This window comes from Metopolophium dirhodum, chromosome 1 (assembly GCF_019925205.1).
Source record: "Metopolophium dirhodum isolate CAU chromosome 1, ASM1992520v1, whole genome shotgun sequence".
Classification (NCBI taxonomy): Eukaryota; Metazoa; Arthropoda; class Insecta; order Hemiptera; family Aphididae; genus Metopolophium; species Metopolophium dirhodum.
This window is the reverse complement of record NC_083560.1, coordinates 126,004,383-126,024,140: the sequence shown is the minus strand read 5'-3', so window position 1 is coordinate 126,024,140 and position 19,758 is coordinate 126,004,383. Positions and strand designations below refer to the sequence as shown.

At 27.3% G+C, this 19,758-nt stretch overlaps 1 protein-coding gene across 3 annotated transcripts; it reads left to right on the top strand.

Moving 5' to 3' along the window:
* The first annotated feature begins 10,056 nt into the window (after window positions 1–10,056).
* LOC132936744 (uncharacterized) lies at window positions 10,057–14,809 on the top strand. 3 transcript variants are annotated; one of them, XM_061003493.1, is made up of 4 exons: window positions 10,057–10,185; window positions 10,379–10,497; window positions 14,236–14,346; window positions 14,594–14,809. In XM_061003493.1, the coding sequence occupies exons 2-4, from the start codon at window positions 10,423–10,425 to the stop codon at window positions 14,771–14,773; spliced, it is 366 nt and encodes a 121-aa protein (XP_060859476.1). In that variant the 5' UTR covers window positions 10,057–10,185; window positions 10,379–10,422; the 3' UTR covers window positions 14,774–14,809. The 3 variants fall into 3 exon arrangements, with proteins under 3 accessions (XP_060859476.1, XP_060859478.1, XP_060859477.1); XM_061003495.1 differs by lacking the exon at window positions 14,236–14,346; XM_061003494.1 differs by lacking the exons at window positions 10,057–10,185; window positions 10,379–10,497 and adding an exon at window positions 14,012–14,154.
* The last annotated feature ends 4,949 nt before the right edge of the window (window positions 14,810–19,758 follow it).

Below are 19,758 nucleotides of genomic sequence, written 5' to 3'. Positions count from 1 at the left end.
GGCCCGGCCCGGTTCAATGTCACTACAATGGTTTTCTTATCTTGTCATTATTCAAAAAATAATAACTGTGGATACGTGAAATTTTCATTAAATGTTTATTTTATTATTTTCTATACATGATAAAATGTTCAAAATATTTCGAGTTGTTTTGATATATTTATAGATATTTTCAATTTACAATTTTTAAATTTTTTTCTTTAAATGTCAATAAAATTGTATTTGTCGAGATCAAAAAGCTTGAAAATTGTATACAAGTTCTTTATATAAGTTTATAAAATAGCAGTTGATAAATATTAAAGATCCTTATGCAGGAATTTTTTTTTAAGTATTTATAGTTTAAATTTTGATAAAATTTATCAAAATCCCGAAAATTATAAAATTATTGTAATAAAAAAAATAAAATGTTCAATTTTTATAGATTAGGATTGAATATTTAAAATAAAGATTCTCCAACTTTAACCAAAAAATCACGTGCGTATAGTTATCTAAAAATGAGTTTTTCGCATTAAATTTCTAAATAATTTCAAAATAATTAAATTATTTGTTATGTTTGGTCATTGTATAGCGACTGGTCAGTTAATCGCATAATCTGGGGAATGGTCGCTAACTGTTAAACGAAGAAACTCCTTAGTTTATAACTTTAGTGTGATAAAATGCCACTCCACGCGTACAGTTTAATCTAAAATGTTTATACTGTATCCACCTAAATGTATAATAAAAAGTTCCAACAAAAGGGAGGATCGACTTTGAAATAGTCCGAGATCGACGCACCGATCGCGATCGACCGTTTGGCAACGGTCAATGATATTTTCAAATGGATTTTTTTTGTTGGCAAATATTAATCAAACCTATACCGTATTACTAATAGTTAAATAAATAACTTTAATAGCAGTTTAAATATATCACAGTAGGCATAATGTACAATTGTACTAAGTAGTATAGAGTATAATATTATATAGACTGACAGTCGGTATTCGATCAGAATCGTTTTTAGTAATGATCTATCATTGAATTCAAATTTAACACATAGATACAATACATTGGCAAAGGTATACTACTAAATTACAAGGTACCTACCTACTTAACACTCGTAGAGCGGTTGCCTAATCTTGCTCCTTTTTTTCTAAGTTGATAAAAATGTTTAGGCTCGGCCAAAAACCTTGATAATTTAATACAAGATTCCTTTTTTAAGAAACTTAAAAATATTTTTAATAGATACACAGGCACTGCTATATTATATCTTACAAGCGTTCAAAGTTCGAAACCATTTGAACAAAAATGTGCAAATTATATTTTATTGTTAAAATCGTATAAAATGTTCAACCATGATAGTTAAAGGTTGAAATTTGATACGACGTTTCTCATTAGTACCTATAGTTTAAACTGAAACTAAAAAATCTATTATAAACACCGTTTTTTTATAGATATTTTTAAAAAAGAATAATGTTTTTAGATATTTTGCTGTAATTTAAAAATATTATTATGTTTCAATAAATTCTGAAAACAGAACACGCATTTTCCTCAGTGATCAATGATCATATTGTGGTACATTTGTGCCTACATTCGAAACCTAGGTACTAAAATATACATTTATACTAGACCAGTAGACCACCTATGTTTTTTATTTTTGCTGTGTGGAATATTGCCAATTTTGTTTTATCGTAATTTTCGTAGTAATTGTATTGCTTTATAGAAGTAAGCGATCCTACATACCTACACAATTTTATATATATTTCCTGACCACACGAAAGAATTTATTCTATCCCGGAAATATGCTTTCCGCATTAACGGTCGGATTCGCTGACGTTATTATTCGGTTAATTTCTTGCTTTAAATAAATAGTTACCGATAGGTGGGCAGGTATAATAGGTTAATGAAAAGTAAAAAGAAAACCTGGGTTTTAATATTATAACGTAGAGCAAAATATTGTGAAAACGTAGATAGGCGTATATAGATGATAGGTAATTGGTAAACTGTTGAATAATCGTTTTCTTCGCTTCGTTTGGCCATACAGGTAGGCACTGACAATTTATTTTCGACGTCTATTAATTCAGGTCGCTCAACCGAAAAATAATAATTATAATATTCGGAAACAAATTAACCTCCAACATAAATATCCCCATTTGGATAAAATAAATATGTATACCCACCAGGGATGGGCAAATTATCAAAAAAAAAAGTAATTAATTACAAATTACAAATTACCAATTACATGGTTGTAGAACATTTAATTACAAATTACAAATTACATAATTGAATTACTTACAATTACCAATTACATTTAAAAATGTTATTACAATTTTATTAGTTATTAATATTATTATATAAAAAAGTGTATAAATTAAATCAAAAAAACAAAAAAACATTAGAAAAATATAGATACATAGAAAAATTAGATAATCCCGTAATTTTGATTACCTTTTAAAAATACAAGTTAAATACAAGTAAAAACTTCATTCAAAAATTTTCATTATTCTTCGGATGAAAATTAACTTAATTTAAATACTTTTGAAATAAAATTAACTTGAAGATAACACGTGCGTGAAGTTAACACGTTAATCTTTAAAAAGTAACTTATTAAGTTAAAAGTTAATTTGAAAAAATAAGTAACGAGTTAATTAATATAACGTTTTAATTTAATTTAAGCTTTTACCTCGTTAATGTCCAGCCTTGATATTTATAATTATAATAGTTACCAGGGTTATACCAGCTGTTTTTTCGAACTTACTCTTAATGACCAATTGCATATATTATGTTATTGCATCTTGGGTCCTACATAAACTATAGACTATAGACAATAGACATGTAAGATATTATATCCTCAATGTACATCTACGTCGTATAATATGTTTTACTAATCGACATTAATAAATTATTAAATTTAAATATCTACTTATATTGTATTAGGTGATAGGTATATAGTTTATTAATTGATCTTACTTATTTTAATATACGTTGTTGATAGGTACTATTCGGTTTTTAACTATAAGATATTAGTACAAACTGGCAAGCCTAAGCAAGTTAATGATAATTTATAATTTGGTTTAGTTAAGTTGGTTGAAAACATTTCAATAAGTTTAAAATTAATCCTAAATTTTTTTTCAACTCAGTTAAGTTGATTGTTATATGGAAATGTACAACTAACTTATTAACTTAAGTTAATTTATTATTATTATTATTATTTTAATATATAAATAGCCAGTTATATGGTTTAAAATAATAAAATGTAAATGCTTATACAATTTCTAAGATTTCTATCATCAATAAAAATTGTACCTAGGTATTATAATTTATATTTATAATTTAATTATTTATGTAACTTGGATTAGATTAAAAGTAACTCGTTATTTATTAAGTTTATAATATCATAAAAAATCAGTTAAGTTAAAAATGAAGTTGATGAATATTAAATTTTAACTCGTTTATGCCCAGGCTTGCAAACTGGTACAATTAATCTTGAGTAACTGTCCAATTTTATAAATAATAAGTAAATATTTGATTAAAAATACTATAATTACTAGGCAATAATATTGAACACTAGCTTGGTGTATAGTGGTTTGGGCAATTACACGACGTTTGAAACACATTGCTAATGTCAGCTAATTAATTAAATTAATTACAGCCTTTTTAAGGCCCATTTAAGAAAAAGTTGCCCGTTTTCGTCATGGCCCACCCCATACAAAATTCCTACACACGCTTATGATAAGTGAATCGGCGTGGGCATATAGCCGCATATAAGCTATCGCATATCAGCTCTCATATGCACAACTATTTGAAGGCTGAGGGGTAGGGGAGGTGGCTTAGCCTCCTATAATTAGGATATATTGGATAATAAGTCACGAGATCTGTTTTTTTCGGTGAAGCATAAAATTTGGCTAAGAATGCTGCCAGACTGTTTCTCAAATTTGGCATATGCTTAGATTTGATATAGGTACCATTTAAGAAGTGTTCTGTAGCAATACCATTTAATTTTTTTCAAATGAGAATCAACGTTTTTTATTGTAAGTTATTAAGCTAATTTTATACTCATAAATATAAATACATAATTGAAAATATGGTCCTTAAGTATATTTAAAAATTCAAACAATCAACATTTTGATAAATACATTATGAAAATAAAAATGGGGGTGTGCAATGTGCATGCTTATTGCTTGGTGAATCATACTTAAATATTGATGTAAATTTATATATTTTATTAAAATATGTTTACAAGTATAATATAGTACCAAATTATAGTAGAAGGGTAAATGTTCACATAGATTAATAAGGCGAAAATATAAGTTCTACAACCCCCTCCCCCCTTACCACACCAAAATAAAAATGTGATCTTAGTTGCACCTATTTGGGTATAGATGAAATTGAAATACTATAGGTGTATAATAAATTTTATTAATCGTACAGACATTTTCACGGCGATAATAATAATAATAATAGATAATAATATATAGGTATACCTAAAGTCATAAATCATAACTCATCATGTAAATGTATAGGTATACGTTGCACAGTGCACAGGGTTCAATATACCCACCAAAAGCTGAAAAGCCGTCCTCGATAAACACTATTGCTTTACTTACATTCCGCAACTATACAGCTATTAAACGGATGTTGTACCTACAAACATATTTTTAAACAATCCCATTGTCATCATATGACGTCTACCCATCCCGCGTATAATAATAATGGTGTGTGTGTTATTCATAAAACATTATATTATTATTGATGTACGTACATAGGTATATTGTATTGGCTGACGTCGATTTAACGGGTTCACCCGAGCATCACAATATGTAATAATAATCATAATTCATAATAATATACCTATATATATAATATGTCATATAGGCAACGCAATAAATCAATACAATTTATATTGTATGAAAATTATATTCACCAGAGGAAACGTATAGTGTATTCTACCCGAGCAACGCGTAAGTTGTGTCCAAGTTACGATTTTACCACTAAACTTTGTCTCTGACTCAAACATGTGCTTATGTAGTTAGCTACCTGTATAAGATATACCTACCTACCTATATGCATTTTTAAAAAAAAATGTAAAGCCAGGGTATGCCTGAGATTACAGCAGTGCGTACAGCGTATAGGTAGGTACTTTCATTGTTTTCAAAAATATATAAGAAAAACATTTTTCTAATTAAATACAAAATTAATCTTTATTTTATTGTGAGGTATAGACTACATAAAAAACATAATAGGTACAATAACGTTAAACAATAACCGCATTGTGTTGGGCCTAAATAAGTAAGTAGTATGATTGTGCCTATTATATTTTCTATTGTTGCAGTGCTTTTAGGTAATAATAAATTAGTTGGAAACACAATATATAAGTATAATTTTATATTGGTATTAAACCTACTAATAACCAAATTTTCAATAACTTGTAATGATTTATATGTTTAATTATTTAAGTTTAGGTATAATAATAAAAATATCTCGACCTAGTATTGTATTATTTAATGTACGATCACTATTAAAATTTGTCAGTTACTCAATGGCAGTTTAGAGTTTAGACGATACCTACACGTCGAGATTAGGAATGATGAATGCGGGAAATAGGTTTATCAGTTGACGGTTTTATACTACCTACGGTTTTTTGTTCTTCCGGAAAACAAGTTTTGGAATGGTAAAAATCCATCTATAGACTATAAAACGTTAAAATAATCAAATGGCATAACTGCTGTCTGCTGATTAATAATTGAATACAGATGTGACAGTTAGCTAGGTGATTCTTCAATACAGTGTAAGAGTTACAAAGTTTCTTTAGGTTACACTTTGTCTTTATATTAATATAAATAAAAAGCACATGGAGGTACCTTTGAAAAAATACAATCCGTTATTGGTATTTCCAAAATTGTGAAAACACAGTCGAAATCAAGTTATCAAAACACCTATGATGGAATCAATGAAATATATCGAGGACAATAATTAAACCGTAAATTATTTCAAATGTTAGATTAGATTTTTAGAAAGTTTTTGCTAATTTTATTATAATTCAAATGATTGGTCAACGTTTGCCACGAATGAATAATCATAATTAGTAATATTATTGTTTACAAAATAAATCCATAGATAATAAAATGTAACAATTATTTTATTACCAAATCAGATAAATTTAGGTAAACAAATATCGAACAAGTTTAATAAGAATAATACCTATGTGGTGATTTAAACTCGTCGCAGTAAAGGTAACGTACATCCATAAATACAATAAAATTACGTATAAACTATACATATGCACAAATAGAATTTGTTTTTGTAACAACTAACAACTATAGTATTATTAAACGGTGCATCCGAATTGCATGCCATATATTATAATTTCACTAAATAAATAATTTAACTTACTTTTGGAGAACGGGATTTTGTTGTAATAGAATATTATATAAAAATTGAAGATGCGAATATAAATATTAAATAAAACAATTGTAGTTTAATAGCGGGCACATCATCTTTTTTTTAATAATAAAATAGTAATAGCATTACCTAACAATAGTTTAAAATTCTTTAGAGTCCTAAATTACAATGAAAAATTACGTTTCAATAAAATAATAATAATAAATTAAAAATCAATAATAATAATAATAAAATACGTATAATATTATTGTCTATATTTTCATATTCAACGTTATATACCTATTATAAATATAGAAAAGTATTTTATTTATCTTATTTTATTTTAATCATAAACGGCCAAGGGCATAGAGTACATAATAAGTAAAACAAATTAAGTAACAATCATAGATACAGAAATGTAAATCAATATAAAGTAAATACACATATAATATAATATTAACAGTTAAAGATTATAGGTAACTTAATACATCACATAGCTATAGAGAGCACAAAAATACAATAAGTTAGATGACTATAATAAATTACAAGGATCCATTCAAACATTAAATGAGTTGATAATAACTTATTATTAGTTATTGATAATAACTTATTATTAATAAGTATTGTAGGATAGTGTTTTTGATTCTTCATTATTAATGTTTTAAGACAAGATTTTAATCTATGTACTGAGTCGAAAAAATCAAATGTTTCTAGTTTATGACCCAACATTAACATCCGGTTAACCGGAGCGAAAAGACAATATTAAAGTTTTTTTTATGCGTTGGAATATGAAATGTGGGATTGGAGCGTAGTGTGATATTCGGTACCTACATTAATATTGTTCTATTTATTTTGTTACTAACAACTTCTATTTGTTCTATACCATTGCAGTTCCAAAAAAGAATATTTAAGCTATTCATTTTGAGTTGGTATTTCTGAGATGATTGACATGATTGTGTTAAATATAGAGTCCTTGGTAGTGAGATCCTTACATTCGTGTGCTAATGTTAGAAATCTGAAGAATATCTGCTGTACTTTAGTGACAGTGATTGAATGCTCAGACGTAGGTCGTTTTTGGCCGCTGGTAACTTTAGCGAATGATTTTGAGATTGCTGGGTAAATTAAGTGATTCTGGCGCAGGCGGAGGACCGATATTTGTGGTTGGTGGGTTTCTGGTTTCTGGACTTGAAAAGTAAACGATGATAAAAAATTATAATTGGCCACAAATAAAATAGTTTAGTAACCACCACAATGTATAAAAAACAAATTCAAATCTATATCTATATCTATATCTATATATATATATAAAAATAAGTGTACATTTTGAATAAATTTTATAACTCAAGATCCACCAAACCGATTTCGATAAAAATTTCAGAACATATTAAGATTGATATGTAGATGGTTTTTGTGAAGTTTGTATGCTGTGAAATAAGTGGTTCCGGAGTTATGGCCTCTTAAGTGCACACCTGGCGATATGGCCAAAAACAACAACAACGTCTATACAATTATTTTTATCTATATATATAACCCATAGCAACCATTAAAAAACAAAAATTTTTATCGTAAATCTCAAAACTCCTGTTCGAGCACCCACCGGGGGTGATCACTTCCCTTTTTAAATTAGCCTATGACACTCACAAAGAATGTGGCTTTGTATTGGTGAAAGAATTTTCGAAATCGGTTCAGTAGTTTCGGAGTTTATCTCGAACATACAAACAAACGCTATCATTTTATATATTAGTATAGATATAGATATAGATAAAAATGAATGTTTGTGTGTAGATTAGACCTCTGGGAAGAAGATAGGCTAATTTAAAAAGTGTTAAATTTGTTTTTTTTTTATTCATTGGATTTTAGTATGGCTAATACATACACGGTTCCGTTAAACATAATGTTATTCCGTTTAAACATAATATTATTGTGTCAACAGTCAAAACTATTTGTTTCGTATATACAATTAAAATGTCCGTAAACGCTATTACAATACACTACCCATATTGATATTTCTATTTAATTTATAAGATGTTCCAAAACTATGTAATTGTATAAAATATAAAATTGTGGAAAGGTCATTTTCAGATATGAAAATTATGTATCTAAAATGTCATAAATATTTTAATTTTTTGTTATTGTCCGTTGTATAACCGAGTTTTGTATGACGTTATTATTATATACTTCTCTATATAGGTACTTCGTATATATAAACATTTTTAGAAAAGGTTAAGTGGATTACCCGTAATGTCAATTCACCGTTTAATAGCCATTACAATGGTGACATTACAGGTTACAAAAACGAACCGATTTCAAATTTTAATTTTTTTTAGATAATTATACTATTTAATTAGGTGGGTACTATGATTTTGCACAGATAGGTACAATGAAGTGTGACAGCTACGAACAGAAAAACTATCCTATGCTGGGTGATTTTATTATATAGGTGGCACTTTAGTAGAAATTAGCTTTATTAATTCATCGGGGAGTTTAATTGTAATACTATTTTTTTTGTGGTATTGCGGGATTAAATAGGGATTTCTCACACCACAAAATCGTCACAACTCACTTGACAATAATTCTATGTCACTTAATAGTTTATATTTTTACTATTATGTTATTTTTATATTACTCATAATTATTGATTACACTAACGTTGTTTAATTGTTTGTATATATTTTAGGAATAAAATAACTTTATGCTGCATGTGGGTATCTGCAGAGTATACGTAGCAGCTGCTTATGAACCATTAAACTATGTTGACTCCGATGCCTTTAATAATGGACCCATGAAAGTTACAAAAAAATTACAAGATATCATTACATTGATTTTTGAATGAAATTTTAAAGAATAAATTCACAGTTTTCTCAATTTACCATACAAATTTTCGTATAACTCACGAAATTTTTAAAATCAAATAAGTAATTAGGAAGTTAATTTTTTACTTAAACAAAGTGGTTTGTTAATTATTAGTTAGTGATGTATTGTATAATATGCTTATACAGTTATTAAAATATACAGAGGAAAATGTATTTAATTTAATTTGGTTCAACAGAAGTAGGTACTCTAATATTTTTTTTTTCAAATATTTAGACAAAATATTAAATTGTAAGTTTATATATATAATAATTCATAATGTTTACATCTAAGTTATAAAAACTAATCTGGAAAAATCTTTTTTTTTAATAACTGAAAATTATGTAAAAAGATGAGACGAGTTTTTGAAATAATGATTGTCCTACGATAAAAGTATCACCTTGTATAAATAACGTCTTACGCGTATTATAGGTGGTATCAGATACAGGTACACGACCTCACAGTCCATCCGCAGGCGTCGTATGCCCTATTGACAATCGTGTATTGTAGTGAGATGTGTTTTTGTCTGAATCGTAGTATATATTATATTAATTATAATGCATAATATCAAATTATACAATGGTGAAACTCAAAAATCGCATCCCTCAGCTGGAGACGACTAGAAGCCTGTAAAAAGCGTTGACGCAACAATAAAAGATGACGCTTCGAAACGATGTACCTAGCTGGTAATAACTAATAATACCTACAATATTATCGTGGTCGCCAAATATGTGGACGAAAGTCGTTTTCTTTTTCTTTTTAGATTACCGCGGATACCAAAAATACACATTGATATATTTATATACAATATTTAAAATGCTACCGCGTGAAAACCAATAACACGTCATCAAGACGTCATCAACCCGCACGTGTACGATATCCTACGTACTGTGTTGACGTGTTGTAGTACTTAAGTATTATACTATAGTATTTTGTACATTGTACATATATGTACCACGTCATGTTATTGAATGATCAACAAAGGTAAATAAAATTATAGTTTATGTGCTGCAGCGTCTAAGCGTCTTGATACGCATAAAACGCACAAAACACAATATTATTATGTACCATTGTACATATTTTGTACCCATTTAATGTTTTTAATAATTTTAAATACGTTTGTACAAAATTTGTAATGTGCGTCTTTTTCGTATACTTTTACAATAATGTTATACAGGCACCTGTTTGAATATTGTCGCTGTCCAGTGTGAGTGATACAATATGGCGAAAGGATTTGGAATCAGAGTTATTTCGTCTCAGATCAGTACTCAGACATACGTGTCAATCCGTTCATCAGTAAATATTATAATATTATATAGCTAATCAAAATAATTATATCTATAATAACTACACAATGCGTATAAAATACTGTATTTTACAGTAATTGTTGTCAACTGAATAAATAACTTAACGATAGGCTTACAATAGCTTCGAAACTTTACATTTTACAATGACAATCTATTTAATCCACACAATACTATTATATACTGTGGAATATTATAGTATAGTATTATAATATTTATTTATAATAATTATATGTTTATAAATTATAATATAATATTTATTATTTATATATAATAACTATTATAACTGTCCATAATAACTAATGTGTGATGTTATATACCTGGTACCTATCAAGTGACAATAAGTGCTAATAGTGCTATATGTCGGCGATAGGGCGATAGGACGCGTGAATATAAGGTAATTATTTATATCCTCTCGCATTATCGCGTCCTAATCACGCCACTGATCATGTCGCGCGCTGATTATGTTAATGTTTCACTCTCTAAACTAGACACTGGAAATTTCGACAACTTTCGCAACAAATAATAGGATCAGTCAACAAGACAGCAGTGAATTATTTTGATATTAATTTTATATCATTATTTTCAATAGGACTTTTATATTTTTTATGTCTTATATGCTATAGCTATAGCTAGATATACCTACCTAATATAATATTATATAAGTAGGTACTTACCTATCTTTCTAATTTATTGGATGGTACCTACATAATAACTAATATTGCCTGACATTTTTTTTTACATAATATTTATATTTTTATTGTTTTAACGTAATTTTCTTTTTCGGCGTTTTATTTGCTACACGCTTTCAATTGATATTTTTTTTTTACTGTAAGACTTGTACTCGTACTTCTAATGTAGCATGCAATAGACTTGAATCACATGGCATATTAAAATGTATATTATTCGAAATAATTATCTCAACTGTGTATACTATTTTACACCTAATCTGGTAGTCCAATGCTTTTAAACCATGATTGATTAAAATTTAAAGCTAAATTGTGATTTGTTATTATTATATTTTTGAAATTCTTTGATTCAAGTACTGATATAATGGCTACACTTAATGGCAAATCATTTACCATAACATTCCCAAACATTTTTAAACGAATTGTAATAATTTAAAATAAATTATATTGTATTTTTGAAATGTATTTAATAAAAAAAAAAGAAAGCATTATGTCAATGAGACAGTAGTTTAATATTTCAAGTCATAACTACCAGACTACCCATATTTATACCATGATAAAAAAATATAATAAAATATTGTATTAGATAATACTATATTGTTACAATGAAATTTGAATATAATAAAATAAACGTTTTTGAAAGATGTATGATGCATAGAAATTGATAATATAAACATTCAGTGAAAACGTCATATTGTATCAATGATTATACCAAACTTTAGGATTAGTAATTACTAGAAATTAAAATCTAATTTGTCGAAAATTGGTTTTACGTAAGAACCTTAGTTTTCCCTTAATTTTTTTTTTTTGTTTTACTGAAGCTTTAAAATACTATTTGGAGTATTAGATTCTGAGCGAAGCGATGAATGTATTGATTTTATAATGATGTGTGTTTTTGTTTTTTTTTTTTATTTTTGTGTCTGTCATCACCTTTTAGGACAGTAAAAATGCTTGGATTTTCTTCAACAGTAACTTTTCTGATAGGAAAGTGAATCTAGTTGGTACTTTGGGGGGTCAAAAGTAAAAATTTCCCAGTAGTTTTCAAAAGCGACGTGAAAAACAAAAGAAAAATTAAGGAAAAACGGGAATTTTTACGCAAAATCTGTTTTCGAGAAAATCGATTTTGGTTTTTGGTGTAACTCTAAAACAAATGAACATACATGTATATACATGACATTTTCACTGGTTGTTTATATTAGCATTTTCTATACACCATAACATTTTCCAAACATTTTGACCTATTTTGAGCTGTTTACGGACATTTTCATGCAGTTTTCATTTTTTTTTAGTTTTTTTTCTATAAATATCAATAAAATGTTATCTGTTGGATAAAAAAGCTTGAAAATTTAATAGAAGGCTCCTAGGTTATTGTTTCACTAGCAGATGAAAAAATTAAAAATCCTTAGTCACAATTTTTATTTATAAGCATTTAAAGTTCAAATATTGACAAAATACTGAAAAATCACGAAAATTAGCAAATTATTTTGAGATGAGAATTCATAAAAGTTTTTATTTTTAAATCTAAGATTTTAAGATGTAATACAAGGTTATTCATAAGTTTGTCTACCTTTATCAAAAAAAAAAAATGTCTGCAAGCTGGTCAAATTATATTTTTATGAGCGTTTGAAATTCATATTTTTACAACATTTGATATTCACTCGATTTCTCAGGTAACGATTTTGCTATTTTGTTGTTATTCAAAAACGAATAACTGTAGATACATGAAAATTTTACTGACTGTTTATATTTTCATTTTCTATACACCATACAATTTTGAAAATATTTTTACTCTTTTTGAGCTGTTTACGGACATTGTCGGCTTTCAATTTTTTTAGTTTTTTATTCTATAAATATCAATATAATTTTATTTGTTTAGTAAAAAAGCGTGAAAATTGAATGCAAGGCTCCTGATATATTGTTACAATAGCAGTTGCAAAATATTAAAAATACATCGGCACAATTTTTTTTTATTTGCATTTAAGTTCAAATTTTGACAAAATTTATCAAATTTATAATTTAATAACTATTTTGTAGATAAAAATGTATAAAATGTTCAACTATTGTAGCTAAGGATCGAAAATTTAAAATAAGGTTCCACGTATATAGGTAAATATATAAATTACTTTTTTCACAATAATATCATCAAATATACTATTAGTAATATCATAGGCTGACTGACCGTTTTCGCTCAGAATCGTTTTTCTTATACAATGATATTATATCATTGAATTCAAATTTAACACCATCCATTACAAACTGGCAGTTGACGAAACGAATCGAGAAAGACGAAAAAAGCATAATAACGACCTACGCTGGCGTCGATTGCGATGGCTATGGACCGATATCGCGTACAAACCACGCGGCTTTTAAAACGAACGAACTATATGTGAATGGTGGAGTGACGGGGATGAGAAATGAGAAAATGTCGAAAAGGCGAAAAACGGCGTGAAAAACGTAACATTTTTCGAAAATGTTTTAAAACCGACCGCCGCCGCGGCGAAGGTACGCGATTGGTCGCGCTATAGTGGGAAATGGTCCAGCGGACTGGGGAAACGGAGCGGTGTTTAATTTTTTCCACCATGAATTCCTCATAGAACAGCTGTTTTTCTTGTGAATTTATAGTATTAGATAGATATATAGATATATTATTCACTCTTTGTTCTATGCCGTATGTTGCCCGGGTTTTCTTATCTGCAGCGCACTCTAGTACTTATTTATTAAACTACAACAAAATATATTTCATCATTGAGGTTATGTTGTTTTCTATACATTTATCATTTATATTCAATTTTTAACAACAATCGTCAATCACCACTATTTACCTGTAAAAGTAAAAATTATTTGTCCATCATTAATTTATTTGTTACTTCCCTGTAATCTAAGGCCGAGCTTACATCTATTACGGTAATTTTAAGAAAGTTATATTTATAGTAACTAAAATGCCAGAAGGAGAAACAGAGGTATTGTAATGTTAACTAATTAGCATTTGTATTTAAAATTTTTTTTATAACCACTTAATGTAATGTTTTTACTTATTTTAGCCTTTATTACTTGCGACATTCCAAGAGCAAATTGATTTAATTCGTCATAGTATAGATAAAAGAATATATGTTAAGATGCCCTGTGGCCGAGAAATACGTGGTCTGCTTTATGTAAATATTAATATTTTTTTAGACTGTATTTTTAAAATGGTCAAATAATTAGCCAAAGATATTACTTTAAATAATTCAGTAATCAACATATAGTTCTAGAAAATCTAGAATAATGATTCAATTATACCAATACTATTATACAATTTTTGGTTTAGTGTTTATCTGTAATTTATCTTACTAAACTAACAACTAATTAATTAAAAATGTGTACTTTTGAATAAAATAAAAAAATATATTTATTTTTTAGGCTTTTGATCAGTATTCACAAAACATGGTGTTAGTAGATGCTGAAGAGACTATTACGACAGTTGAAGTTGATGAAGAAACATTTGAAGAAGTATATAAGACTACTAAACGTCGTTTACATAGGTTGATTCTTAGAGGATGTAGTGTTCTACTTGTGTCTCTTTCTACTACTACATCATAATGTATTTTCATTTATCATTTATATAATACTACATAAACCAACTTGATGGTATAACAATTTTGTCAAATTGTGGTTATAACAAATATTTAATATTAAATAGATTAAGTTCTAATAATTTTAAAAATATATAAATATAAATATTAAGTAATGTATGTTTATTTTTTAAATTTAAATTACAATGTCCCCATTCACGAATTTGTCATGTAAGTCAACTTCAAAATTGAGTATTTTTAACTAAATAATAATAAGAGATAATGGTGCAATTAGTTCCAAACTACACCTCAACAAGTGTCATATTAATATGGTTATTATTTTTTTGCAAACTATATAATATAACTGTTGACAGTAATTATTTGTTTATAATAAAATTAAAATTATGAGCAATGTATGAAATCTGAAAGTTAACAATATTAATTTTGTTTTTCATCAATTGTACAATATAGAAATAACTAAAATATTTATTTTAAAGTAACACAAACACACAGACGTCATATTCATTATGTATAGTACAATGTAGTATTGTAAACATAATTTGTATGTAAATGTCCCAGAGTACAATCATTTATATTTTTGTTTAATAATAAACAACAATAAATGCTTATAGTAAAAATATTTTATTTCACATTTACAATGCTTGTTGCCTGGGTTAAATTATGAATCAAGTAGAAACGTTGCATTTCCGAAAGGCTTTGGAACATACCCATTATTACGTCTGATGTAACTCCAGGTATGTCCTGTCAACAAGAAATTACACATGTTATAGTTAGAACAAAATATACTAAGTTTTTAGTTTTTATAAAACGGTGGTCGAAAATCCTACCCAGTGCCGCAACTAGAGATAAAAGGGCCCAGGTGCGAGTCAAATTTTGGGGCCACCTATTTCAAACTTTTGTCTTATAAAATTGAATAGCACCAAATAATAATAAAGACACTTGGTTTCCCATCAGGCGGCTAAATATTTTTATTTTGGCTTTCCTAATAATGCCTATACAATATATATAGTACAAATTTTAAAAAGTAATTCAATTTTCATCACTTTATTTTAAATGATTTTACTTACAAAAAGAGATCAAATAATTTATGCGTAGGCCTCCATTCAAAATGTAAGCCTAAAACCATATGTGTTTTCATCTCAGTTGATATTTTTTAATTTTTAAGTAATTATATACCTACCTTAATACAGTTTATTACAATAGCATCTGTATTATACTAGAAGTTTGAAAGAATAAAATGTTAATTATATTATTCACTAACTGGAATGAAAAATAGAAATAGGTACAAATATTATCATTTTAGAAAATTCTTTTTCCTAGCTTTATTATGAGCAAAATCGTTGATTATTTTTTCAATATTTAATTCTTGTGTTTTCTTTTTTTCTATGTTTAGTACAGCTATGGGTGATAAATGTTCTTGGCTAACAAAATCCCTCAAGTAATTTTGTATAAGTTTTAATTTTGAAAAAGAGCGTTCTGCCGAAGCTACAGTCACTGATAGTGTTAAAAATATAATGCATGCAGTCATAATGTCACTATAGACTGAACAAAGATCATTTTCTAAAAAAAAATCACTAAGATCTCTTATAGTCTTCAACTTCATATTTTCAAATTTTCTTTAAGTGATAAAAGTTGTCGAGGGAAATCAGTACTTATATCGTTTTGATAAAACTAAACAAAGTCATATGCAGTTTTTATCAATTCTGATTCTTCAGAATCTAGTATCATAGAAGGAGTTAAAAATTCAAAATTATTGTGTACTGTCTTCATTCCTTCAAACCTTCCTTGTAATTGTGACAACGCTGTATCAATAATAGGTTAGAACACTGACACCCGAAAGTTGTCTTCAGTTATATCAATTCTTCTATCCTCATCTACATGATTAATTTCATCAAAATGTTTTTTGGCAAACAGTCGACGACGGCTTTTAGGTTGAGTTGATATTCCCCATTTTGAACACAATATTTTTGATGAAGCCACAAATTCATTATAATATGTTCTCAAACTTTTAATTGATCCGACACAATTTTCAAGCAACTCACAAGCTTGATGAAGAGTAGTATTTGGGGACTGTAATAATTTAGAAACAGTGTATAACGGTCTTAAAATATTTTCCCAAATTGTTAACAGTGAAATAAATTCAAAAGATTCAATTTTATTTTTTATCCCAATGCTTTTTGTTCTTTCTTCTGTTTTTTGACTGGTCAAGTAAATGTTAGTTAATGATTTTAAAACATCAATGTATCTTTCTTTTAAAGCATGAACTGTATCATGTCTCGCCTCCCATCTAGTAACACACACTTTTTTTAAAACTTTCTTTTTCATTATGTTTGCTACATTGTCACCAAATGTTAAGGAAGCCCATCGCAGTCCACTTTTACTAAAAAAATTAAATATTTCTTGGACAGTATCAAAAAATGATGAAACTTTTTTGTACTTCTTGCTACATCAGAAAGTACTAAATTAAGATTATGGGCATTGCAATGAATGTATGTAGCATTGGGAATAATATCCAAAATTCTTTTTTTACTCCATTGTGTATTCCGCTCATTACTGATGCCCCATCAAAACCCTGCCCACGACACTTATTTATACCAATACCAAACTTCATTAAAGTTTAAAGTATTAAATTAACATGGTCTTTAGCAGCATGTTTATGTAAAGGAAAAAAACCTAAAAATGATTCCTTAATATCTATTTTTTTTTGTGTGTAATTTATACTAGTATATCTTATTATCACACTAACTTGATCCACTTTAAAAATATCTTGAGTAGAATCAATAATAAGTGCAAAACATGGTGCTTCTCTAATTTCTTGACAAATTATATTTTGTACATTTGTTGCCAATAAATCAATTACTTCATTTTGTAGACTCCAACTCAAATATTTGACCTTATTTTCTTCAACAGTTAAAAGTGTACTCAAAACTAGATCAAATTCAGTGAGAAGTCATACTGTTCTTAAAAAAATACCTTCCTATGCTTTTTCTTCTTTTTCTTCATTTCCTCATAATTAAAATAAATGTTTTTAGTAAAACTTACAAAGCAATTCATAATATTTTTGAAAAGTTAGTACCAACAAAATTAGAATTATTTGTAATAATTATCTAACTATTAACTAACCAATAGAAGTTTTATCGTTGGCCAAATTAATTAGAATATTTTCAAGCACATTTTCTTGGAGTTCCAATTCATTGTCTGTACTATAATTCTCCACCGTACATTCCAATAGATTATTAAAGGCCAATTGTATTTCCTTTACAGAAGTAGACGATTTTCTTCTAAAATTAATTAAAAATATATGAAAATTATATTTCAATTTATAAAAATATTTGAAATAGATGAATATCAAAACTTAAGAAAGAAATCACAAAAATTAATAAGAATACCAAAAAATATTAAAAACAATTATCTATTTGATTATTATATTATACTGAACATTATATTATACTGAACATTTTAAATGAACTTATTTTCATAAAAAAAAAATTGATACTTAATATTTAAAGTGAAGATTTCTTTAATTTACAATTTTAAGTCAATAGTTATCATTTTTTACAGTTCTAATTCTCAAATCACATTATTGAATACAAAGTATAGATAACCATAGTAAATAATATTACTTAGGTAGTAGTTAGTATATCTACTGGTTTGTGAGAAACTATTTAAGTTAATTTGACTTTAACTTGTTAGTTGTCTTGAACTACCCACAAGTAACTAGTAAAAGTTGTAGTATACAACATTTATATTAAAGTATACAAAATTAATTTATCTTTAAAATAGGTGTGTAGGTATGCTAAAATAACAGTGCAAAATGCTTGTCTATTGCCTAAATAATATGTAATCAGATAATTACTATAATAGAAATTAGAAATGTTCATTTCTCTTAGATATATCTAATATAGGTACCTACAAGTTACAACACATATTATAGTAATTTATAGTGTAATTTATGAAATCAATTTGGGTATTACCTATTTTGATATTTATAATAATTATTAATATATTTAAGTTAAAACTATAAATTATGAAATAACATAAGTTATAATATTTTTAATTTTAATTGCCTGTGTTGACATATTGTGTAGTTTTTGCAATTTTACAAAATGTATCCAACGAACCTCGTAATTTATTGGTTTCGGCAAGTCGAATGTTTTTGGCTTTCCTCTTTTGTGCAGCACTACAACGAGCATTTAGAGACATTTTACGTTTATAAGTGAAATAAAAAATGAAAACAAAAATGTATTCACTAAATAAAATATTATCATTTATCAGTTATCAGTCATCACACACTGCACTAGTCTAAAAATAGCACTAAGCCTTAATTATTTTTCTCAATTGTTTATCAGATAACATAATTGATATTAGCATGGAGTCGAAAACTATTATTTAACACAAAATTGAAACTAACGATACAAAAATAAGATATTAAGTACAAGTCATAGTTACAAATTCATAGTATAAAATATTATCTTCATAAGTATAATCAATACTATAAAAACATAATATTAGATGTTAGATATAATACAATGATATCGAAAAATTTCAATTTTCATCATGTGTTGTAAATTGGAATAAAAATTAATATTAGTTTAAAATCTTAAATCTTTTATGTCTGTAAAGGGCCCCCTAAATACGATGATAGGACTCTTTTGGGGGTGCCGTGCACCCGCAACACCCCCGCTAATTGCGGCACTGATCCTACCCCAAGTATTTCCCTGTTACCTTTTTCCAAAAAATCCAACCAAGAAATAACGTTTTCCATTTTTATACCCTTATTACAATTTGAGAAAATTTTTTCTTAGTAGGTCTCTATATCACAAAACGAAACTACTACCTAGTGTGTAGAAACAAATACCTAGTGCGCTGTCGCTCTAACTTAATCTATCTTATTAGTAGGTATACACAGTCTGCACATGGCAAAAGTGCGTGTGAGACGTTTTTGCTGACCATCAATTTATTAATATTGTACACGATTGGCCTGTGATCGAC

Excerpts from the sequence above, each read along its gene's own strand:
- LOC132936744 (XM_061003493.1), top strand. The coding sequence starts at position 10,423 with ATGGCGAAAGGATTTGGAATCAGAGTTATTTCGTCTCAGATCAGTACT. Across the intron at positions 10,498-14,235 it reads ACGTGTCAATCCGTTCATCA|CCTTTATTACTTGCGACATT; the intron begins GTAAATATTATA and ends TACTTATTTTAG. Across the intron at positions 14,347-14,593 it reads AAATACGTGGTCTGCTTTAT|GCTTTTGATCAGTATTCACA; the intron begins GTAAATATTAAT and ends TTTATTTTTTAG.